The following is a 24,460-nucleotide window of genomic DNA, read 5'->3' as shown; positions in this document are numbered from 1 at the left end:
AGAAGCAAGACAGTGGCTAAATACACAGACTCTGGAGCTAGACCACTTGTGGTCAAAGCCCTGCACCACGCATTCACTAGCTGTACGACCTTGGGCAGGTTATGCAACCCCTTGGCATGGCATTTTCCTCATCCATAAATGGGGAGTATAGTAATATGGGCTTATGAGGTGGTCGTATTAAATGATCTAAGATTTATGAAGCTGTGTTATGTATGTATGTGTTTGGTAAATAAAGCAATAAATTTAGCAGATTCATTTTGCTTAAAATGGGTGGGTTTTTTTTTTTTTTTTTTTTTTTTTTGCGGTACGCGGGCCTCTCACTGCTGTGGCCTCTCCTGTTGCAGAGCACAGGCTCCGGACGCGTAGGCCCAGCGGCCATGGCTCACGGGCCTAGCCGCTCTGCGGCATGCGGGATCCTCCCGGACCGGGGCACGAACCCGTATCCCCTGCATCGGCAGGCGGACTCTCAACCACTGCACCACCAGGGAAGCCCAAAATGGGTGCTTTTTATGTAGGGTTTTCCTATATGTGAAAATCCAGTTTTTTAAAACCCATAAAGCAGGCAGTGGATTATTGGTTTTACTAAAGTTTTACCATAAGATTCTCTTCAACAGCAAGTACTAAACATAAAAATACAAGTCAAATTATTAAAATGTAGTTTAAGAATACATCTATTTTATAAAGGTACATTTAAACCTCTATAATTAAGGCATCACACATTTATATGGCATGTGTAATACACTTAAGGGCAGACTATACACCCTCCTAATTTATTTAGTGATTTTTGCATTTATATAGAATTTAAAATTATAATGTATGCTCACATATTTTATGTCATTTGACTATAATAAAAAAAAAACTGATAAGGTGGGAAGAAGCCCAATGGAAGGAAAAAAAAAAAACCACCAAGGCTCGGACAGGGACTCAAAGGCTCATAATCAATAATTCTCGGGCTTCCCTGGTGGCACAGTGGTTGAGAGTCCGCCTGCCGATGCAGGGGACACGGGTTTGTGCCCCGGTCCGGGAGGATCCCACGTGCCGCGGAGCGGCTGGGCCCATGAGCCATGGCCGCTGAGCCTGCGCGTCCGGAGCCTGTGCTCTGCAACGGGAGAGGCCACAACAGTGAGAGGCCCACGTACCGAAAAAAAAAAAATCCTCATCAGTAGGGACGGGGTACCCATCTCAGTCTTGACATTATGTCCAAAGCCCCAGCTCTTAACACCATGCCTACCGTGGGTTAGGGATTTGTTAAAAATTGGAGCTCAACAAAATATGTGTTGGTTTATGCTGACTTCTCTTTCTTTAGAGAGCCACCCGTTGGGTTTGTTTGGGGAAGGAGACACCACTGGAGAGAAGGCAAGGAAGGCAGAGATCAGTGCTTGCAGGTCTGATAACAGTACAGGCGGGTCAGCTGTTTGGAAGGAAGCAGGTAGAAAAGCCAGCCTTTGCAAATAACTCAAAAAGAAACAAGTATGGAGTTCAGTTAATAATAACGTTTCAGTATTGGCATGTTAGTTGTGACAAATGTAGCACAGTAAAGTAAGATGTTAACAATACTCTCTGTACTATCCTTGCAACTTTTCTGTAAATCTAAAGGTTATTCCAAACTAAAAAGTTTATTTAGGGAGGAAGGAAAGATGGAAGGAAGGAAGGAAGGAAGGAAGGAGAACTTCCACTGGTGTTCCTGCTTACTTCCTCATACGGATGTTCCCGGCTTGGTCTTTCTTTTGGAAAGGATAAATCTAGAAAGTCAACCAAATAGTCATATCCTCCAGGAAAAGGGCTGAAGTCCTCATCTGTCTCAATCATCTGTGCAAATGACAACATGGTAAAGGGAAGAAGCATATCAATCTGGTGGTCCTTAAAAAATTTTGGAACGTACAAGACCCAAATGCTCTTAAATGATAGCAGTGAAGTGGAGTTAATATAAAAAGAGTCTCTCCTCTCTGCTCTCTTCTATTCCCCCCTCCTCTACCCCCTCCTTCGATCCCTCTCTCCTCTTTCCTGAACTGAATTCTAATCCTACTCTTCTACACTAGCAAAACTGCTTCATACCACTAGCTTCAATCAAATTTACAGAGAAGGATATCATTATCTTAAGCACTATTAGTAATGAGATATCAAATACCACTGTATGTTTGCAGGCTAAAAAATAAATAAAATGTGAAATTTTTCTCACCATCACATAGCAGCTAAACATAAAGAATGTCATTGAAAATTCCAAATGTTTTCTCTTTTTCATACTACTTGCTCAACTGAAAACATAATGTAGACCAATGTTTCCCAGGTCTTTGGGTTCAAAGACAATTTTCTAAAAAATATTTGGTAGCTAATGTAGGCATCAATATTTCATTTTGCTAAGTGAGGACTTAAAAAAAATTCTTACATCTACTATCCTTTTATTTCATTAAAGGAAGACTGCTTTCATGCCTCCAAAATAGAAAGGACCTAATCTTGGAATAATGACAATTCATCCCAAGAAAAGAGAGTTGACATCTTTGCAACCACACTCACATGCATACTTATACTTGTTTCATTATTGACCATCAAAAACTTTGTCACAGACTGGCTCTGACCCCCAGGTAGGTTTTTAGGACTCACTGACTTTAAGAATGCTAAGTGTTGCCTGGTACCCGGTATTAATGTTCAGGGGTTGAAAGGTAAACTTGGGAACAAAGGCAAACTTGGGTATGAATGCTGTCCATTTCCTGATGCTTTCCTTAAACTTTGCTTCCCATGCACAAATTCAGGCACTATATGTAAGTGGGATAAAATATACATATAAGTATTGCAGGGATTTCCAGCCCATTTCAGGCCTCCTCTTTCTCTTTCACCCCCTGCCTGTTGGTACTTATTTTGTTTTTGGATACCTCCTCAGTTTTGGTGACCAGTTTATAACGTGAACCACTTGGGCTTGTGAGCTCTGTGCGTACACTCTGGGGCTAATTTAAGTTCTAAGCTGGCCTCATGGTTTGTGCAATTCATTCCTTACCACAGCTGCAGATAAGAATTACCTGCTTCTCTGCTGCTACAGGACACCACCTCTCCAGTGGAGCCCACTTGCCTGTTCCACAGTTTAAGTACCTGTTTCTGCTACAAACACAACACAACAAAACACCCACCAAACAAAAACTAACACATGGTGATGGGAGGAAAAAGTGCTCCCAGAGAGAAACTGAGCTGGACCTCAGAACGTTCCCTACATTTTCAACAAGGGATTGTTTTAGCACCTTGTCCAATCTATTTTCTGTGAAGCAGATGGTAGGGCTTAATAAATGTTTTTTGAGAAACAAATTGGAATACTTCATAATACAAGACAGCAAAGACAAATAATACTTCATAGCATACCCTGACCACCAGGTTATAATCCTTAAATCCAGCCCAAGTGAAGTATTCTTTTATCCAGAATGAGTGACGAAATATTTCATCTCCTACAGCAGCATTCAAGATTCTCAAATATGGTCCAAAGTCCCAGGAATCCTTGTAAATTTTAGTCCCCTCTGGAGGCTCTATGATGCCTTTGCTTAAAGACACAAACGTGAGAGAACGAGGAAAGAAGAAAGCAACAAATAAGGAAGGCAGAAATTAGCACTTCAATTTCAACAGTCAACCAGACAAGCAGCTTTAAGACTGTTCAGATGATACCAAGGGGTCTCACAGAAGTGCCTTGGGGAACACTGAGGGGTAGGACCCCACCCCAGCCTAAACCAGAACAGCTCCTGATAATTGTTTAGTGTGATGGCTCTCCAAGTCAGAATACATTTAAAGATAAAAGTCCGTGTCGGGGAAACAAAAATTGGAAAATCACTGATGCGGACCCTTTCGGCTCAAATAACTAAATTATGGAAATGTTGGGCTTCCCTGGTGGTGCAGTGGTTGAGAGTCCGCCTGCCGATGCAGGGAACACGGGTTCGTGCCCCGGTCCGGGAAGATCCCACATACCGTGGAGCGGCTGGGCCCGTGAGCCATGGCCGCTGAGCCTGTGCGTCCGGAGCCTGTGCTCCACAATGGGAGAGGCCACAACAGTGAGAGGCCCGTGTACCACAAAAAAAAAAAAAAAAAAATTATGGAAATGTTGAATATAAGTGGTCATGTTGATTTTGTGGAAGTCTGCTCACTCCTGCCCTGCCCCCCACCTCCACTAGAATATGTTTGATGAGAGCAGCAACCATGACTGGCACATAGAAGGGGCCCCATAAATATTTGCTGAACATAGGAATGACTTTAGCCTATCTTTGAGATATATGCAGAATTTTGTGTCTCTAATATATGGTCCTCTCACTATACTAATCAAACCACAGCTCTCAGACAGATGGGCAATTCTGTATGTAAGCCCAGTCAGCAATATGGACGAGAGAGTTCTCTGACATTCCTAGAGCTGTCCATCCAGTGTGAAGATGGATCATTGCATGGAACATGGAATATTGAATCCTGGCAATAGAACAGGATGTGATCTGGTTAAGGGAAAGATGAGGAGGGAAATGGGCACCTGGCTAGTAGTGATTTGGTAACTATGTCCCACTTACCAAAACAACACTTTTAGTCCATTATTTGCCCAAAGCTAGAGAGGCACTGGTTTCGATAATAAATTACTTAACAAAACCTAAAGTTTCTAACTTCTAAATGAATGTCAAATCTGCTTCTCCAACTCCTCCCCTCCCCCATCTCAGTCTACAGCCTCACTAATCTCTTGCTGGATAAAGCCTCAGTCTTCCAGCTGGCCTCCCTGACTCTAGCTCTTCCCCCTGTGGCCTCTTCCCCAGGACATGGTCTTCCAAAAATTAAAATAGTTTTTCTAAAACACAGTGCAGTAATGTTCCTTCTTCGCTTTATAACTTTCTCAAGCTCTCCTTACTCACAGGCAAGTTCCTTGGACTGTCTGACAAGTCCTTTCCGACCCTGGCCCGACAGGGCATTCCTGTCTCATCCTTTTCCTCCACCTTCACTTATCAACCCTACAGTCAGGTGGATGGTTGGATTCATGAGGGAAGGACCTCTTCACAGCTGTTTCCTTGTACCTAGTATGATGCCAGGTATACAGAAGGAGCTCAAGAAATCATTTCCGAATGAATGGCATAGGTCTATTCACTTCAAGTATCTACACTCACCAAACTCATGACACTATTTACACCTCCCTTCTCCAGCACGTGTCAGTCCCTCTGACTGGAATCTCCATCTGCTTCTCTTAATTATAACCTCCTCCTGATCTCTAAGACTAGCTCAAATGCCTAAGACTTCAGATTGAGCTTTCCTTGACCACATTTCCTGTTCTCTCCTGGCCCCTCTTCCCCTCACAAGGCAGAGTTAAGCACTTAGTCTCCCTGTGTCCTTACACTCTGTCTTACTACTGAGAGTCCAACAATATCGGCTCTCTTTTTACCCAGAACGCTTTGGTATGACACAATGATACAAATGCAGATTCCCAGGCTCTGCCTCAGATCTACTGAATCAGAATCTCAGGGGGTCGAGCCCAGGGAGCTGCATTTATCCAAGTGCTTCAAGTTATTCTGGTGTTCATTCAAGTTTGAGGATTATTACCATAGGATACATCTGGGGAACTGGAGAGAGATGATGGAGAATTCTGCCAGTGCCAAATGACAGACTTTTGAATGTCCTGCTAAAACCTGAAATAATTAAAAACTTCTCTCACCCTTGATCTGGAGAATACAAAGTGCTTTTATCCTAGAGGTACTGGGGAGATCCTAAGGAATTTTAAGCAGGGAAAGGAACAGGAAGAGTTTTGCATTTAAAAAAGGTTTCTTCGGCAACAATGCAGAGTGGAGGCTTTCCTTGCTTATGATCCCAGTAAGAATTATATTTTACTTGAGGACCCTGGGGGTCCACATACCAAGCATATCTGTGAAACAAAGTCTCCTGAAATAATACTACTCCTTGTTATATGTACTCGGGCAATGTACTCAGGTCTATTCTATTTTATTCTATTTCATTTTTTAAAATGCTGGTCATGATCAATGCCATTGATTTTACAACCCACCAGTGGATTGCGGCCAGCCGATTGAAAAAGGCTGGCATAGAGGATAGATCAGAGGAGAGCAGGGTGGAGGCACAGAGCCAAGTCAAGGGCCGCTGCTTGAATCTAGGTGAAAAAAAAATTGTGAGAGGCCGAATTAAGGTCACGACGAAAGAGGCTGGAGACGAGTGGTGGATTTGTGAGAGATTTATGAAGAATTGACCAGATTTGGTAACCAGTTGGCTATGGGAAGTTAGCAAAAGGGCATAATCAGCTGGCTGCGCCATTCACACCAACTTTGCAAAGGTAAGGCCAGGAGAGGGGTGTGCTTTTGGCAACTGTGTGCCCAGCTCTCCAACACGTTCAGTCCATTCCTAATAAGGGTGAGGAACTAACAGTTCCGTTTGGCTCAAGACAAGTATATGTAAAAATATAGGTCTGTGACATCAATAGTAACTTTTCCTGAATTGCACTCCCAGTGCACTGTTACTTGTTCAAAGGTACTGTCTGTGGAATTGGCAGTTGGGTAATGTTTATACTGGTATGAAAACTAATTCTCATGCTTATTGCTTTTTACTTCAGACAACTTATTTTTGAGCTGCATCAATTGTCCTTCATAGTATAGTGAGAGGACCATATATTAGAGACACAAAATTCTGCATATATCTCAAAGATAGGCTAAAGTAATTCCTATGTCCTTCATAGAAAAAACTTCCTCACTCTTTGTTTTCAAGTAAGGCTCTGAGATGAGGAAAACATTTGAGTAATTATTACATAGGATGAGAAAATTATTATATAGGACTGAGAAAAAACTCAGCCTTTTTTCCCCTAGATTTGAAAGATACTTATTTAATAGTTTAATTTTCTTTAAACAGTAAGACTTCCATTTTAAAAAGTGATGTGTGGATCTTAATGCATGACAAGCTCAGGATGCCACTCAATAAAAACTTAATATTCTGACAAATAGGGACCTACCAAGAGACCACAGGTATGTCCTTTATTTTCTCATAAAACTGAAAAAATCCCTGAATCATTTTTTTCTCTATAAGTATTTAAGCCAAACCTGTCTGTTGGATCCTTTAGCATCCTACTCAGATCAAGAGTGGCTCCAGGTCGTGGGGTCCATGTTAACACATCAGAATTTTTCTTGATAAGATTGTTGAGTTCATTTGGGTCATTTTTGATGTTGGTTTCCTTAATATACCTGAGAAATAAGAACATTCCCATGTAAGAAAGTTTATTCTCAGATGAAATTTTGATTAGAACAATGACAGAATTTTTGTTTGTTTGTTTCCTCTGCATTCCTACTTCCCAATCCCCCTACACTTATCCCAGGAAAAATAAAGACTATATTTGGGCTAATGTCCCTAATTAGGGAACAGCTATTATTTATACTTTGTCTTTTAGGATAATCACATAGTGATTGGAATTGAAGTTAGATGTAGCAAGACTACTATAAAGAGGTAGGAATAGCACAATCTTGTATTTAATTTTTTTCCAGTTTTTAAAAATTGAAGTATAGTTATTTACAGTAGTGTGTTAGTTTCAGTTTATAGCATAGTGATTCATTTTCTTATACTTAATATTAATGAAATATATAGATGATTAAATATTACTTGGCAGGTATATACTAAATATTTAACATGAACTAATTGATTTTATCTTCACAACCCACTGAGAGACCTGCCATTATTACTCTTGTTTTATAGAGAAAGAGACTAAGCATCAGAGGGGTCAGGTGACTTGCCCCAGGTCGGCCGTGTCCACCCAGCTCTCCACTGCCAAAGCAGGGCTTATCTTTCCCAGGAGGCCACAAGGAGGAGCCTCTCCCCAACTTTGGGAGTAAAGTCTGATAAGTCTTTCCAGCCCCTTCCCTCATGTGAGGTTATATTTAAAAAGACAGGCGTCTATGAACCAGGAAGTGGGCCCTCACTAGATACCGAATCTGCCAGCGCCTTGATCTTAGACTTTCCAGTCTCCAGAAGTTTGAGAAATAAATTTCTGTTGTTTATAAACCCCCTGCCCGCAAAAAGGCTTTCCATTCAAAACCATTAAAATCCACCTGTTACAAAAGAGCACACACATCCTCAGTCTTAGTCCATCCTGAGATCTAGTTTCTAATTGTGCTATTGATCAGCGCTGGGTATCTCCCAAATTTAATTCCAAGCCACAGTCTTTCTGGAAAAGCTGTAAATCATCAATTTTAATGTCATATGGGAAGGTAATTGTGGTGATGCTGGAGCAGAAAAAGAGAGATCCAGGATTTGTCACTGTGTTTCATCAGACGTGGGTTACACAGACAGACATTTCTGTTAAAGGGAATTTTACTTTCTTGAGCTACAACTGGGTTACCTAGACTGGATAGATATTTTCAGTCAGATAGGCAAACATAAAACATATGTAAGCATTTGTATTTCTATAGCACCAAGGTGACTTACATTATTTATGATCTTGCAGACATGAGTAAAGATATCTTTGCAGACATGAGTAAAGATATCTCTCCACCCAAAGATGTCTAACTTGTCCCTTCCTACACACGTGAAGGTCCTCCCACTGGCGCAGTCCTCAATTTGAAGCAGTGTCACCTCTTTGTCTCATCATCTTACTACCTCTAGTCTCAAAATGGTTCACCAACTGATCTCCCTGCCTCCGAACCGGATGCTATCAGATTACTCTTCCTAAAACATAATGCGTGGCGTTCACAAAAGTCTTTAACTTCTTGATGCTTCTTTGTCTGCCTCTCTAAAATAATAATAAAATTAATACCCAGACGCTGCCCCCTGAGGGGTATTGTGCGTACAGAGGGTAACATCTGCCAACTACTAATACACAGAAGTGTGACTTACCACTACTTCAAATGGCAGCATCACATTAAGTGGTCAAGTGTCCTTAAGTAAGAAACCATCATATCCAGTTCATCTCCAAGTTCTTGCAATTCAACCTCCTTTATATTTCCAGAATCTGAATTCTCAATCCCCACTGTCATTCATCAGTCCTTCCAAGATTATTGTAATGATTTTCAAACTGTACTCCAGGATCAACATTCCTGTCTCCCTTCCCACCATACAGACATACAACCTAACCTCTCCAGTGCACATCTGATCATGTCTCTGTTCCTTGTTAGACTCCTTTACCAGGTTCCTCATTCTTAAGGATAAAATCCAAGCCATGTGGAGTGGCGCACAGCGGTGTTCACTGTCTGGTTCCCATTGCCAATACACCCGCCTCAGTCCCCTACACTGAACTGCTACCCCTCATACCAGCATCTTTCCATCTTTGCTGGTGGGTGTCTACTCGTACTTCAAAACTTTGCTTCATAGTCTCATCCAGTAGTCATTTTCCGACTCCCATCTGTATCCCATTGCCTCCAGAACGTACATGTACCATAACATTTCTCATTCTGTATGACTATTGTTTTCCTCTTCCAACTCTGAAGACAGTCATTTCATCTCTAGTTCTCCAGCACCTAGCACATGCTGCTTAATAAATGAATGAATGAATGATGAACAGCATTGATCGAAATAAATTATATTTTAACTTTAGGCCAATCTTTCTGGAAATAGTTGGAAGATGAGAGACAGCTAAGTCATATCAACAAGAAGGTAATAAAGAAGGAAACATATCAGCAAAAGGACACATTAAGTGACTAGACACATACAGATATGTCCTCAGAGGACAAAGAAGAACTTCAAAGTGAAAACAGTCAGGTTTTAATGATGAGTCACATGAAGCCCAGAGAAGCCAAAAAAATTGGTCCTCATAAGTGGTAGTAGGAAAGACCCTAAATTCCATGTACACTATTTCCCCTACTGTACTCTGCTGCCTCAATGGATGAGAAATTATGGCCAGTACTTACAGGATTTTGTCATAAAAACTTATCTCAAGGACTGGTTTCTTTACTATCCAACAAATTTACAGGTGAGTGTACTCTCAGAGTAGAAAGACTTATGCATTCCATCTGGATGTGGGCAGTCCCTGACCTTTGTTCACAAAATGCTCCAGGTACTGATCATAAAGTGATCAGCAATGAAGCAGATGGTACTGGTACTTGCACATAAAAACACTATTAATCTTAGGGGCTGAGTCACTTCGTGATCAAATAGATGCTTTATACAACTGACAGACTCTTATAAAAGCAAAATTAAAACATATAAAAGACTTTAACATTTAAAGTAATAGGGCTTCCCTGGTGGCGCAGTGGTTGAGAGCCCGCCTGCCGATTCAGGGGACGCGGGTTCGTGCCCCGGTCCGGGAAGATCCCACATGCCGCGGAGCGGCTGGGCCCGTGAGCCATGGCCGCTGAGCCTGCGCGTCCGGAGCCTGTGCTCCGCAACGGGAGAGGCCACGACAGTGAGAGGCCCGCGTACAGCAAAAAAAAAATAAATAAATAAAATAAAATAAAACTATGCTTCAAATACTACCAAATGGATTAATTGTATATTTTGGCTTTTTCAAGGGGTTGTGTAATATATAAGATGTGCATATATATTTGTTGTATCACAAATATGACCTAAATAAATATGTAGCTTTAATTAACATGACTGAGGTGTTAAGAATAACTGTTAGCTTTTTTGTTGTTTTTTTGATTTTTAAGATTTACTTAGATCCAATTTTTGGACATTTTTTGGTGAACAGCTCTATGAATTTTAACACATGTATAGATTTGTGCTACTACTAAAATCAGGATACGGAGCACTTATCTCTGCTCTATATTCAGTTCTCTCAAAACTCCCTCATGTTGGCCCTTTTTAGTCAAACCCTCCCTTCCCCTCAGCCTAACCTCTGGCAACCACTGACTTTTTTCTCCATCCCAATAGTTTTGCCTTTCTCAGAATGTCATATAAGTGGAATCACAATATATAATCTTTTGAGACTGACTTCTTTCACTTAGCACGGTACCTTTGAGATTCAACCAGGTTGTGTGTATATCAATAGTTATTTATTTTCTATTGTATTCCATGGTGTGGATATACCACGGTTTGTTTATCCATTCACCTGTTGAAGGACATTTGAGTTGATTTGGTAATTATGACTAGAACTACTATTAATATTTGTGTACACTTTTGTGTGAATAAAAGTTTAGTTTCTCTAGGGTAAATACCCATGAATGGAATTTCTGGGTCGTATGATAAATGTATATTTAAAGCAACAGCCATACTGCTTTCCAGATAGCTGTATCGTTTTGAATTCTCAACAGCAATGTCTGAGAGGTCCTATTGCTCTGTATCTTTGCCATAACTGGATAGTATTAATCTTTCAAAATTTTATTAGCTTTAATTCTTATTTCATTGTGGTTTTAATCTGCATTCTCTAATGACTAGTGATATGGGCACGTCATTTCTTATGCTCATTTGAATCAATATATCTTCTTTGGTGGAGTATCTGTTCAAAATGTTTTGCCCATTTATTACTGAGTTCTTTGTTTCCTTACACTGATTTTTGAAAGTTCATTATATATTCTAGATACAAATTGTTAATCAGATATATGATTTGCAAACTTTTTCTCATGGTCTGTAGTTTATCATTTCATCCTCTTAGCAGTGTCTTTCACAGAGCAAAAATTTTAATTTTGATAAAGCCCAATTTATTAAAATTTTCACTTATGGATTGTGCTTTTGGTGTCCTATCTAAGAAGTCTTTGCTTAACCCAAGGTCATGAAGATTTTCTCCTATATTTTCCTCTAAAAATTTCATAGTTTTACATTTACATTTCGATCTATGACCCATTTTGACTTATTTTTTGGTATACAGTGCAGGGTCTACTATGTTGAGGTTCATTTTTTGCATATGAATGTCCAGTTAATTGCTCAACATTCAATAACATTTATTGAAAAGACTATCTTTTCTCCACTGAATTGTTTTTGTACCTTTGTCAAAAATCAAATGGCTATATTTGGGTGGCTCTGCTTTTGGACTCTATTCCATTAATCTATGTGTTTATCCCTTCATCAATATCATGCTGTCTTGATTACTGGAGCTTTATAGCAAGTCTTACAATTGGGTAGTGTGGTCCCTCCACAAGTTTCCCTCTAGTGTCATTTCCCTTTTTTTTTTTTTTTTGCGGTACGCCGGCCTCTCACTGTTGTGGCCTCTTCCGGATGCGCAGGCTCAGCGGCCATGGCTCACGGGCCCAGCTGCTCCGCGGCATGTGGGATCTTCGCGGACCGGGGCACGAACCTGTGTCCCCTGCATCGGCAGGCAGACTCTCAACCACTGCGCCACCAGGGAAGCCCTCATTTCCCTTTTATCTAAATAACTTTCTTTAGCATTTCTTTTAAAGTAGGTCTTCTTATAATGAATTGCCTTAGTTTTCCTTCATCTGGGAATGTTTTTATTTTACCCTCATTCCTGAAGGATATTTTCACTGGATATAGAGTCTATGTTGACCATTCTTTTCTTTAAGCAATTTAAAAATACTATCTTACTACCTTCTAGTCTCCACGGTTTATGACTAGAAATCCAGTTACTTGAATTTTTCCATATGTACAATGCATTCTTTTCTCTGCTTGTATTTCTGTTTTTCCACAGATACAGACCATCTCTCTACCTAATACACCTGAGTCTGGGGTACAATTCCATTTTTAACCTCTCAGGCAGAGAACCCTTTTTGGGTCCGATGCGAAAAGTTATTTCCTTCTCACATTTTAGGTAATAGATTAAGTCACTTCAAATGTCCATTATCTTGTCTGGTTCCTCTTCCCTAGTTAAACCTTAGACCGTAAGATCATCTCAAAGGATGCTTAACTTATCTGCATTCAGACTACATGCTTTGACATGGAACATTTAACATGAAGCCAATTTCGGAAATTTTCTGAGTTTTTTAAAAAAATTCAAGTTCAATAATACTTCCTCACTGGCCTGACTTTAATACTCTCCACAGTGTCATGTGGCAAATATTGCTATCGATTTTGTACTTTTTACTTGAGTGACCCATAACTAAGAACATGAAAGTGATAGAACAACCCAGTGTTTTCACCTTTTCAAACAGACTCTCCTGCATTTATCTTAGACATGCTTTCTCTTTATATCTTTTAACAGATGCTCATCACTGTCCAAAGCAGTGTGGTATGCAAAATACCACCACAGTCTAATCCCTTAGTTCTTGGGTATTTCCACGTAGTGTGATGTCAGAGCTGGAAATGGCAGCAGAATCTCTTCTCTGCTCCTTTTTCTATTGCCCTAAGGACAGACTGATGTTCAGCCAGAAGGCCTAACAGCTGCTAAAATACTGAAATAGTTCTATGCCAGTTGGTTCAAAGCTGCTTCCCTGAGTGCCCTCTTTGCTGTCCCAGGCACCTGACCCTCCCCTAGGGCCTCCTAGCTCTCTCTTAATTCAGTCAACTAAAGGATTAAAGTTTGAGAGAGCAAGAGCCTCCAGGACCTGATCCAGCACCACCTGTTATCTGTTCTGATTGCTTGGTGTCTATGCCATACTGGTTCTTAACTACACTGAATCTTAGTGCATTTAAGTGAAACCTTTGTGCCATGTCTACATTGGTAGGCACTGAGAAGTTTATTTTTGTCACATTAACTGATTGTCATTTCGCTCTAGATCAGGATTGAGTGTGAGACACACCTATTCACTGATAACTAGTATTTTCTTTAGAAAACTGAAGGGTTTGGGGGAAATTGAAGGGAAGTTTTCCAGGGCCATCAACTTCTAGTAATATTGGAGTAGCTCATTTCCCTGGTTCTGTATCATTGTCACTTGACACAGACAAACCTTCCCTGGTTCACTAAGTCCTTCATTTGCTGTCTACCTCCATTAATTCCACTGTACCTACTCCATCTTCCACCCTTCATAGTTAAGTGAGCACAAACATTCTAAGTCAGGAATATTTTACTTGAAATAATCCAATAAAACAACATCAATGAATCAGACATATAAAGTAATGAAAGGAGGTATCACTACCACTATTTGCAGATGATTTAAAGAGAATCAGCTGAAAACTATTCCAAACAATTAAAACAACTACTACTTAGGAAATATAATTATAGAAAAGACTGCATTTGCAATAGCAACCAAAAGAAAAAGTGAAAATATCTAGGAATAAACATAACCAGAAGTATGTGAGTCTTATATAAAGAAAACATTAACATGCAGCTGAATGACACAAAAGAAAACCTATACAAATGAAAAGACACGCCTTGTTTTTGGACTAAATAACAAAATGATATCATTTATACTAAACAATTTATATAGTTAATGTGATTGCAATATAAATAATAAGTGTTCTCATAGTTCAGCCCTAGCGGGTCTACTCAAAATCTCAAAAGGACACTAACAATCTTGCAAATGTTTAGTTTGGCTTTAGTAATTCACAGGAAATTTTGGATCACAGGGTCCATGTCTTGAGAGAAAAGGAAAAGCACTTCCCTAGCTCAGGCACCTGACAGTAGTAAAGTCCCAAGAAGGACAATCCAATCTAAAAACAGTAGTTAAGCTGAACTAAAAACAATGTTTCTTAAATTTGAAGTTTCTCCTGTTTGAGAAACGTTTTATTAAAAGTTAACTGCTAAATCTTTAATGATGACTTGGTATCAAAGTGACCAAAAAAGAATCATAAGTGTGAATATTCACAGTTATGAAATCTTGTGCAATATCCAGTATTAAGATTGTCATTCATCTGACCATTAAAATGAAAACTCAACATTTAAACATTCTCAAAGAAAACTCACTGACCTCCAAAAATACACTTGAAAAACAAGATCTAGAAGTTATGTTGCTGCAAGAGAAGTCCTTCTAGATACTCAAAAATGAGAAAATAACTTGATAATGATACAGTCTCTATTCTGAGAGGTAGTGTGGTATAGAGAAAATAGCTTTAGAGCTAGGCATACCAGGATTCATTTCTCACCTCCAGTGTTTCCAGCAGGGTGACTTCAAGCAAGTCCCTTAGCCTCTCTGAGTTTCAGATTCCCTAACTTAAACAGGCATAATAACACCTACCTTACAGTGTCATCGGAAGACTAAATGATTAAAAGCCCCAGTTCAATTCCTAGTGTATACTGAATACATATCAGTTGCCTTCATGCTTTCCAGGATCCTTTTGGACAAAATCTATCTGAATTAACTCTAGCTGTCAAGCATGGCTCTCTGTTCCCAGGCAGCTTGTTAAATAAGCTCCAGACTCCTACTAATTACTTTTCCTCATTTCATGTTTTATTCACAGCTAAATCATTCATCCCAGCATACATTAACTCGTGTGTAAATATGTTATGCAAAATGTCCAGCCATACTTGTCAGATGGGTGAGATTCCACAAAATACCCAGCAAAAGGGCAATAAATTCGGGGTTGTAGGTCCTTCACCAGCCGAGCCTTGTAGTTCAGGAGTTTCTTCCTTTCTGTTTTAATGAACTGGGCTTTCCATTCCTCTGGAATAACAGGGTTTGGATTAGAATTTCCTCTGTTCAGAAATCACAGAAAAACAAGAGTTCTAGTAGATTAGAAGGCTTTCAGGAGATAAAAATCAACAGCTGACTAATGCAGACATAGAGCAAAGCTCCTTGTCATTAGTGGCTTTATTTTGCAAATTTCAGTTAGTTACTAGGAAAATGTTCCCAAACCAGCCAGAGATACTGAACCCTCTCCTTGTTCATGGCAATTCATTTGGACCCTACCTGAATAAACAGGGTGGCATGTGCACTTGTATCTTGCATGCATGCACATTTTAAGGGCACTGTAATTCTTGTAACGCTTAACTCTCTACTAACATGGAAATGGCTTTGCTATTTGGATGGATTATAAAAGCAAAGCATGTTCATTACACCCAGGCAATGCACACTGGTCAAGGGCATGGATGTTGGAGTCAGTTAAGACTTAGGATCAAAATGCAGCTCCACCACTTAAATTCTTTAAGTCTGTTTTCTCCTCTGTAAAATAGAATCATGTTGCCTACCTCACAGGTTGTTCATTTGTTCATTTGCTCGTTCATTCGATTGATATTTATTGAGCACCTACTATGTGCCAGATGTAGTTCTAGGCACTGAGAATACAGTGGTGAACAAGATAAAGCAGGTCCCTGCCTTAAGGAGCATTCATTCTAGTGAAAGAAGCAAATAGGGAATAAGGAAATAAGTTCATTTCAAAGAGTGACGAGCTAGGAAGAAAGTAAAACAGGGCCAAGGGATGGAGAGTGGCTGGGGTGATGAGGTGTGGGGTGGAGGGGCGTATTAAGGCAGTTAGTGAAGAATGACATTGGAATCACAGAACACAGACAGAGACATAGAAGTTGCCGACCACGTGGAGGTCAAAAGCAATAGCACTCCAGGCAGCGGAAACAGCACATACAAAGGTCCAGGGCACAGATGGACTTGGTGTATTGGGTCTGAGGAACAAAAAGCGGGCCAGTATGGGCTGACACTTGTCAAGCAATGGGGATACAGGCAGTAAAGGAAGTTGAAATTAGGCAGGGCCCAGAGCATGTGGGGTACCATGTCAGGGAACTGCTCCTACTGTTACTGCTATGAAAATCTGATAAACACAGACAAGGATACAGAAAAATGTAAGTTATCCATAAGGTAGACATAACCACTATTAACATTTTGGTATATTCTAGACCTTTTTAACGTGCGTGTGTGTGCGCGCGCACACACACACACACACACACACACACACACACACTCACATAAGAATGGAGTTATGCTAACTACCCTTTAGTAGGTATATGTCACCTCCCCAGTCACACTGTTAACCCCGTAAAGACAGCACCTCCTCTCTATCTCTCACTGGTGACTCATTCTGGGAGGCAATGACTACAGACTCAGAGAAGAAAGGAAGGAACTGGACAGGCTTTCCTCATACTGCAAGTAGGGCATTTCTGCCACATTGCTAAACAGAGATCGCTTACAGAAAATATTAATTTATTAAGTGGACATATATTGAGAACTTACAATGCTAGCAATGCTTACATACTGAGCAAAAGTAGGTACAAAATATACCACTTACATGCTCTCCCCCATCCCAACCCTAGCACCACCCTTAGACCCAGAGCAGAAGAGCTTCTGCCTTGGACCCCACATTTTTTTCAAGCTTTAAGATATAACTGATATATAATATTATATAAGTTTAAGGTATACACCAGGATGGGTTCATTACATGCATGTATGGCTAAATGATTACCACGATAAGGTTGGTTAACCCCCATCACCTCACATATTACCATTTTGTGTGTGTGATGAGAACATGTAAGATCTACCCTGCTAGCAACTTTTAAGTATATAGCACGGTATTGTTAACTATAGTCATCATGCTGTACATTACATCCCCATAATTTACTTATCTTATAGCTAGAAGTTTGTACTCTTTGACCACTATTTCCCCGGCCCCCAGAAACCCCATACTTTAGAGGGGCTGCCTTTGCCTCATCCCTCCCCTGTATGGGCATTCCACAAGTCCAAGGGGATGTGCCCACCTCGAGTTGCCCACACCCTATTCTGAACCACATAACAAGAGCATTTAAGCCTGAATTACCAATGTCAGACTCTTCCTATTCTGCTCTACGGTCTACATCAGGAATCAAATTGATCCAAATGAGTCTTTTTCTTGACTTTTCCTGAGATGCTCCCTAATCTCCTTAGTGTTTCCTTCATGCTCCATCAGCATATTCTGAGCTGGAAACTTTAGCTTGTATATCTGTGATTTGCAAGTCTGGTTTCCCAATGAGATTGTAAGCTTCTTGTGGGGAAGGATCATGTCTTAATTATCTTTGTATTGATTCGCACAGCATTTAGCAAAGTGCCATGCCTACTCCTTGGCATCACTTTGATATAAAGTATTACCAGTGAATTTTCCACCACTGAAAGTCATCGGAAAGCCTGATGCCCCTCCGGCAAAATCGCTCATCATTAGATCAACCTTCATAGGCAGCCTTCCCCCATTGGGTCTGGTGCAATCCACTGTATTGAGTATTTTATGACCTGTAGAAAAATAAAGTGGCATCAATACTCAAGGTGAAATCTTGAAAACCACAGTTTGAAATCCCAGGTCAACAAAGTCTTCCATGTAAGTCTGTATCATCTGACTCATTCAATTATAGAAGAGTTGCTTATGTCCAAGGAAAAGAGAGAGTAAGATTTCAAAATCTAAACTCTTCAATAGCACATTTTGAACTTTCAAGTGAATAAACTCATCCTGTCTGATTGGTGGGTTCTGGGTGAGGAGAGTTAGCTTGATTCCACTCCGGATCGTAGATAGACTACTTTCCTTGGCCGGCTATCTTCAGATGTTGAGCCCAAAGGATGCAGGGGAAAGAGTAACCAAATCAACACAAATCTCTCAACCCATTGGAAATTCTATTCAATGACTGTTGGTGTAAAGCCATCTTCTCACATGAAAGGCAGAAGTGTATGATTACATTACATCATAATATTTCAAGATGAAAGTAAAACACTTATTCAATAAAGGCAGTTTTGAATAAGTTACTATAGGTGAAATATAGAATATCTGTTGCCTGATGAAAAAAAATCTTTGCACCTGTCACTACATCGAGCACGTTACTGCTAATTTGTTGTCTGTAAGATTATCTGAATGAGAGCCCCCTTTCCTAAGACAGGGATAGACTATATTATATTCTATGGAAAATGAAGATGGAAGAAGAAGATGAACATGGGATGAAATTTTGGATAGCTCTTATTATCCTTCTTACCAAGAATATTTTTCATTTTTCACTGTTAATGAGAATAAGAAAATACCTTTATATTCCACGATAATGCAAGTGTCCATCTCAGGATGAACGCCATCCATCAAGATCATGAATCGAAGATTTTTGTCTACCTGGAATTTTAACAATAAAACCAACAACTGTTTATGTCAGTTTGGCTTGTAATTCAATATTTGAAGAAATTGTCATCTCTTCTGGAAAGAAATCCCTTTTATTCAGAACTGGATTTATTATTCAGTAGAATCATACCATTGATAAATGGAGAGAAAAGCCACCTTTTATTTTAGCACAAACAGAGATTTACACAGTTCTATGTATTTACACAGTACTTACTATGTACAGAAAAAGTAGGCCATTGTTTCTTTAGTGTTTAAAGCGACTACCTCGCCTAAAATTTACCCCAGAAAGCATAACTGAAAAGTGTGGAAAGAACACAGATATCTGACCTGCTGCCATATTCCAAATGGCACTACATTGATATTAGTCAACCGGACACCACTCTGCTTCAGATTCCAAAAGACAGGTCTTTCCGTGTTTCCGACATAAATGGGAATATCTGGTCTTCTTCCAGCAACCTTCTTCAGTGTGGGGTAACTAGGATCAGAAGAATTCGAAGGTTGAAAGGTGAAAAAATAGAATCATCTAGTATAAGAGACAGTCTGCTCCTTACACCAACATGTTGACCAAGAAGAAAGGTACTGAAAAACCAGACTCTCCGCAGAGTCCAAAAGAAGAGTTTTTTCTCAAGGTTGACTGTAACAATGAGGGGAATTTCCTAGGAGATTCCTCTTTATTGTGAGAACATACCATATACCACAGTGTGTATATCAAACCAGGAGTGCAAATTCCATCTTCCACACTGATGCTGCTTTGAGCAAGGGTAGTTCTAACAGAAGTTACAGAGTGGAAATGTCCTGCTGAAAAGGTTTCTGGTAGGTGAAGGTCTCCATGATCTTCATTTTTTCTCATCCCTCAACTAGCAGCTCACAATAAGAGAAAGGTCTTGGCCATTAAACAAGGAGAACCTATGAGCTGCCCATCACTGGAGACAGTTTTTCAACCATCAAAGGTTGATAGTAACACTGTGGTATAAAGAATGAGTTCTTTGTCCTTTAGGAGAGCTGGTTAGCAGGTAGGCACGACAGTAAAATTTAGTGTAGAGGAAAATAACATTCACCATTTGTAGTAATCCCAACTCAGTACACCATTAACCATCCAAGCATTTTTTTAGTACCTACATAGATTGTCAATTCTCATTTCTGAGCATTCATTGCATAAAAGAATTATATACCACTGTGGGGTAGGGTAAAACATGAATAATAAACAAATAAATGGCTGTTTAGATATCTATTATATATCAGTCATGGTGCTAGGCACTTTCACATGTTATTTTATTTGATTCTCACCAAAAAACCCTCTAATTTTTTGTTTGCTTTTAATAAATGAGGACACATATTCAGAAATACACGGCTAACAGATAGTAAATTGGTATTCAAATTCAGGTATTCTGATCCTAAACTTAGTGCTTCTTCTATTAGAAGACAATTTGAGATTGACATGTACACACTGCTATATTTAAAATGAATAACCAACAAGGACCTACTGTACAGCACAGGGAACTCTGCTCAATATTATGTAACAACCTAAATGGGAAAAGAATTTGAAAAAGAATAGATACATGTATATGTATAACTGAATCACTTTGCTGTATACCTGAAACTAGCACAACATTGTTAATCAACTATACTCCAATATAAAATAAAAGGTTCAAAAAAAAAAAAGAAGGCAATTCCAACTTTAATGAATGTGCTATCTGGTTTAAGAATCAGACTTGTGCATAGAGTATAATGTCAGGTGAAATAAGATATTTAATAATAAGAAAAGTATAAACAAAATCAGCATATCAGCACTTATTAACTTCACTAATATTCAAGTTCCAGAACTATATTAAATAAGTAGAATCCAGAGGAAAAAAATCAGTAGGTTTTCTTCTCTAAAAACAAAGGATTCAAAAAATCAAGGATTCTTTGAACACGTCTTCAGGCTGGGTTAACCACCTAAATCTTCTCTTTTAAAGGACCTTAGGAGTTAGGAAAAGTTATTCTAAAATGGATGTTTATTGCTTTGCGATTTTTAAATTGTTGACAATTCTTACTGGCATCTATTAATAATATCATCCATTACGATACTCATATATTTACATAATAAATCACATTTCTTTGACTAAAGACTGTTTTCTAGCCCAGAACTTCTGCTGCCAGTGTCCTTGTCCTCACGGTGAGCCACAGCCACCCCCCGCCTCTGCAGGAGACCCTCCAACACCAGCAGGTATGGAGTCCTGACAACAAAGCATCACGAAGGCTTCAAAAACTGGCCAAGTCCTGTGTCTTGGAACTGGAACGCTAAGGATCTGGGGCCCCATCGTGATTTGGTTGGTGAGTTGGGAACAGCCATCCGAAAGAGGAACATACACTATGGACTCTATCACCCACTCTTAGAATGGTTCCATCCTCTCTACCTATGTGATAAGAAAAATGGCTTCAAAACACAGCATTTTGGGGCTTCCCTGGTGGCGCAGTGGTCGAGGGCCCACCTGCCGATGCAGGGGACACGGGTTCGTGCCCCGGTCCGGGAAGATCCCACATGCCGTGGAGCCTGCGCGTCCGGAGCCTGTGCTCCGCAACAGGAGAGGCCACAAGAGCGAGAGGCCCGCGTAACGCAAAAACAAACAAACAAACAAACAAACAAACAGCATTTTGTCCGTGCAAAAACAATTCCAAAGCTATATGACCTTGTTAGCAGGACCTTGAAGAAGCTCAACCTGGTCTGCCGGACCCTGAAGAGGATTTGGCATCTGGCAGATTTGTATCTGAATCCTGCCTCTTGTTACTTACAAGCCGTAAACAGGTACAAACCTGACTTGATTTGGTCTGATGGAGAGTGGGAATGTCCTGATACTTATTGGAATTCTACAAATTTTCTTGCTTGGCTCTACAATGATAGGCCAGTTAAGGATGTGGTTATAGAAAATGACCTCTGGGGTCATTTACTGTCGCCATGGAGGATACTACAACTGTCAAGACACAATCAAGCCAGAGACCTTGCCAGATCACAAGTGGGAGATGTGCACCTCAATAGACAAGCTGTCCTGGGGCTATTGTCACGACACGGCAATGGGCGACATCACAAGTGAATCTCGAATCATTTCGGAACTGATTCAGACAGTAAGTTTGGGAGGCAACTATCTTCTCAACATTGGACCAACTAAAGATGGACTGATTGCTCGCATCTTCCAAGAAAGGCTTCTTGCCGTTGGGGAGTGGCTGAGCATCAATGGGGAGGCTATCTATGCTATGCCTCCAAACCATGGAGGGTACAATCTGAAAAAAACATGACCTCTGTGGGATATACCTCAAAAGGATCAGCTGTTTATGCCATTTTCCTACACTGGCCAGAAGATGGAATCTTAAGCCTTAAATCCCCCGTAACTACTTCGACTACAGAGTTGAACAAAGCTGGTAATCGAAAATGATCTGAAGTGGTCCCCAAATCCAGGTAAAGGTCTCCTCATGTACCTGTCCCACTTACCAGCCTCTGCTCTTCTGATTGAGTTTGCTTGGACCGTAAAGCAGACAGGAGTGGAGTGACCACTGGAGTTCAACAAGAAAGGGACACTGCCTACACTTTGATTTTCCTCTTATAGTACCGTCACTGTAATAAACTACTCTTGTCTACCCAGACATCTCTTTTCCAACGTTTTTTTTTTGTTTGTTTGTTTTTTTGCGGTACGCGGGCCTCTCACCGTTGTGGCCTCTCCCGTTGCGGAGCACAGGCTCCGGACGCGCAGGCTCGGCGGCCATGGCTCACGGGCCCAGCCTCTCCGCGGCATGTGGGATCCTCCCGGACCGGGGCACGAACCCGGTTCCCCTGCATCAGCAGGCGGACGCGCAACCACTGCGCCACCAGGGAAGCCCCCAATGCATTTTAATAAAAGGAATGGATTATGTTACGCTGATGGCTCACAGGATCAAAGATCTGAGATCCATTGCTAGCATCTCTCCCTCTGATCAGAAGGGATTGAACAGTTAAGCTCATCCTAACTTTGGGAATTATCTACGATGGAAACTTCACTCCATTCTGTGTTTCATAACCTGCTTGTTTATTCAAATGACTTCAGATCAAGAATAAGCCAAGTCATCCCGTTGCCTATGGGAGGAGCTGAACAGGATTTGGCAAAATCCACCACATGCTATTTATTTAGCATCAAATGTGACCAATTACCCCCACCTACCCCCAGGAGCAGGAGATCCTGGAGGGGAAGGAAAATGCTTCCTAGGCTGCTAACAGTCAGCTTTTGAGAAGTTTCCAAAGCAAACTAAGAGCTCTGAAATTCAGTCTGTTTACAGTGATACTATGAAGAAAATGAATGTGATTCTGTCCTGCTTTCTTTAATACAATCAAGTAAGTAAATTTGTACATCAAATTATTTTCTACCAAAAAAAAAAAAAAGACTGTTTTCTAAAGCACATTGGCCTTTCCCCCTTGTTTTTGTAAATAAAAGAGGTTTTATTCAGTAAATCAAGGTCAGACAAGAGGACTGGGGACAAATGACTTTGGTGTTTATTAGTTGACTAGGTAAGAGTCAAAAAGTAAGGGTCTATTCTATATCAGAGAAATAAACTCAAAGGAGTGAAAATTATAAGTTTCGGTAACTTTCAGTAATAAACTATTCACAGTACACTACACAACCAATGCACTGTGATACTACAGTAGAGGACCAGTGTTTTAATGCCTGGAAACTTTGCCCACACAATTCCCTGAAATTAAAATGAAACTGGTTTTCAGGACAGTGGCTGAGAAATAACTGGGCTAAGTGACTTGAAAAGTTCTTATCTTCCCTAAAATTCAGGACTTTCCCATAGAATGTCCCTCTTCAGGACCTTAGGCAATGGCATCTTGTAACAGGTACTATAAAGCAATCACCTGGTTTATGTGATACTGTTCTCTCTATACAAGCTATATAAAATTAGTACCACACAATATTGTTATTACACAATGCATGAACCCAGGCCTCTCATAATTCTGCAGCTGTATGTGTTTGGTTCCAGACGCTTGTATGGAACAAAGGTATTGCGCAGTAGACAAGTCGATTTTTAATTGTGGCACCACAATATCCCAGTGGGTGATGTTCAATTTTTAAGTGTGTTGCAGGTAATTTGTTACTAAAGCAGTTAATTACTTGTTTTTAAACCGTTTCCTTAAAAAAAAGAGAGGGCTTCCCTGGTGGCGCAGTGGTTGCGAGTCCGCCTGCCGATGCAGGGGACATGGGTTCGTGCCCCGGTCCGGGAAGATCCCACATGCCGCGGAGCGGCTGGGCCCGTGAGCCATGGCCGCTGAGCCTGCGCGTCCGGAGCCTGTGCTCTGCCACGGGAGAGGCCACAACAGTGAGAGGCCCGCGTACCGCAAAAAAAAAAAAAAAGAAAAAGAAAAAAAAGAGAGAACATAGTCATGCCTCAGAGATCTCATATGCTTCAATAGAAAAATCAAGGGTCCAGTCAACCAGCAAACAACATATTTTCCCTCACCATGGACATTTCGATCAAAGTATGTCCTTCATGTGAATTTTGTCACGTGAAGTCACAAAAAAATACAGTGGGGCTTCCCTGGTGGCGCAGTGGTTGCGCGTCCGCCTGCCGATGCAGGGGAACCGGGTTCACGCCCCGGTATGGGAAGATCCCACATGCCGCGGAGCGGCTGGGCCCGTGAGCCATGGCCGCTGAGCCTGCGCGTCCGGAGCCTGTGCTCCGCAACGGGAGAGGCCACAAC

At 40.6% G+C, this 24,460-nt stretch overlaps 1 protein-coding gene across 7 annotated transcripts in view; it reads right to left on the bottom strand.

Annotated features, from left to right (window-relative positions):
* The window catches only part of LOC102977564 (cytidine monophosphate-N-acetylneuraminic acid hydroxylase), a 295,804-nt gene that overhangs the window by 12,676 nt on the left and 258,668 nt on the right, over positions 1–24,460 (bottom strand). For all 7 annotated transcript variants that reach the window (XM_028479285.2, XM_028479288.2, XM_055080222.1 and 4 more), the window contains 7 exons: positions 19,081–19,228; positions 18,666–18,747; positions 17,754–17,891; positions 15,212–15,347; positions 7,035–7,175; positions 3,349–3,523; positions 1,693–1,809 (listed from right to left, as the gene is read on the bottom strand). In XM_028479285.2, the coding sequence (XP_028335086.1) occupies positions 1,693–1,809; positions 3,349–3,523; positions 7,035–7,175; positions 15,212–15,347; positions 17,754–17,891; positions 18,666–18,747; positions 19,081–19,228 (937 nt within the window). The remainder of the gene's footprint in view (positions 1–1,692; positions 1,810–3,348; positions 3,524–7,034; positions 7,176–15,211; positions 15,348–17,753; positions 17,892–18,665; positions 18,748–19,080; positions 19,229–24,460) is intronic.

This window comes from Physeter macrocephalus, chromosome 18 (genome assembly GCF_002837175.3).
Source record: "Physeter macrocephalus isolate SW-GA chromosome 18, ASM283717v5, whole genome shotgun sequence".
NCBI classification, from domain to species: domain Eukaryota; kingdom Metazoa; phylum Chordata; class Mammalia; order Artiodactyla; family Physeteridae; genus Physeter; species Physeter macrocephalus.
The sequence above is the reverse complement of the archived record's forward strand: the minus strand, read 5'-3'. Positions and strand labels throughout refer to the sequence as shown.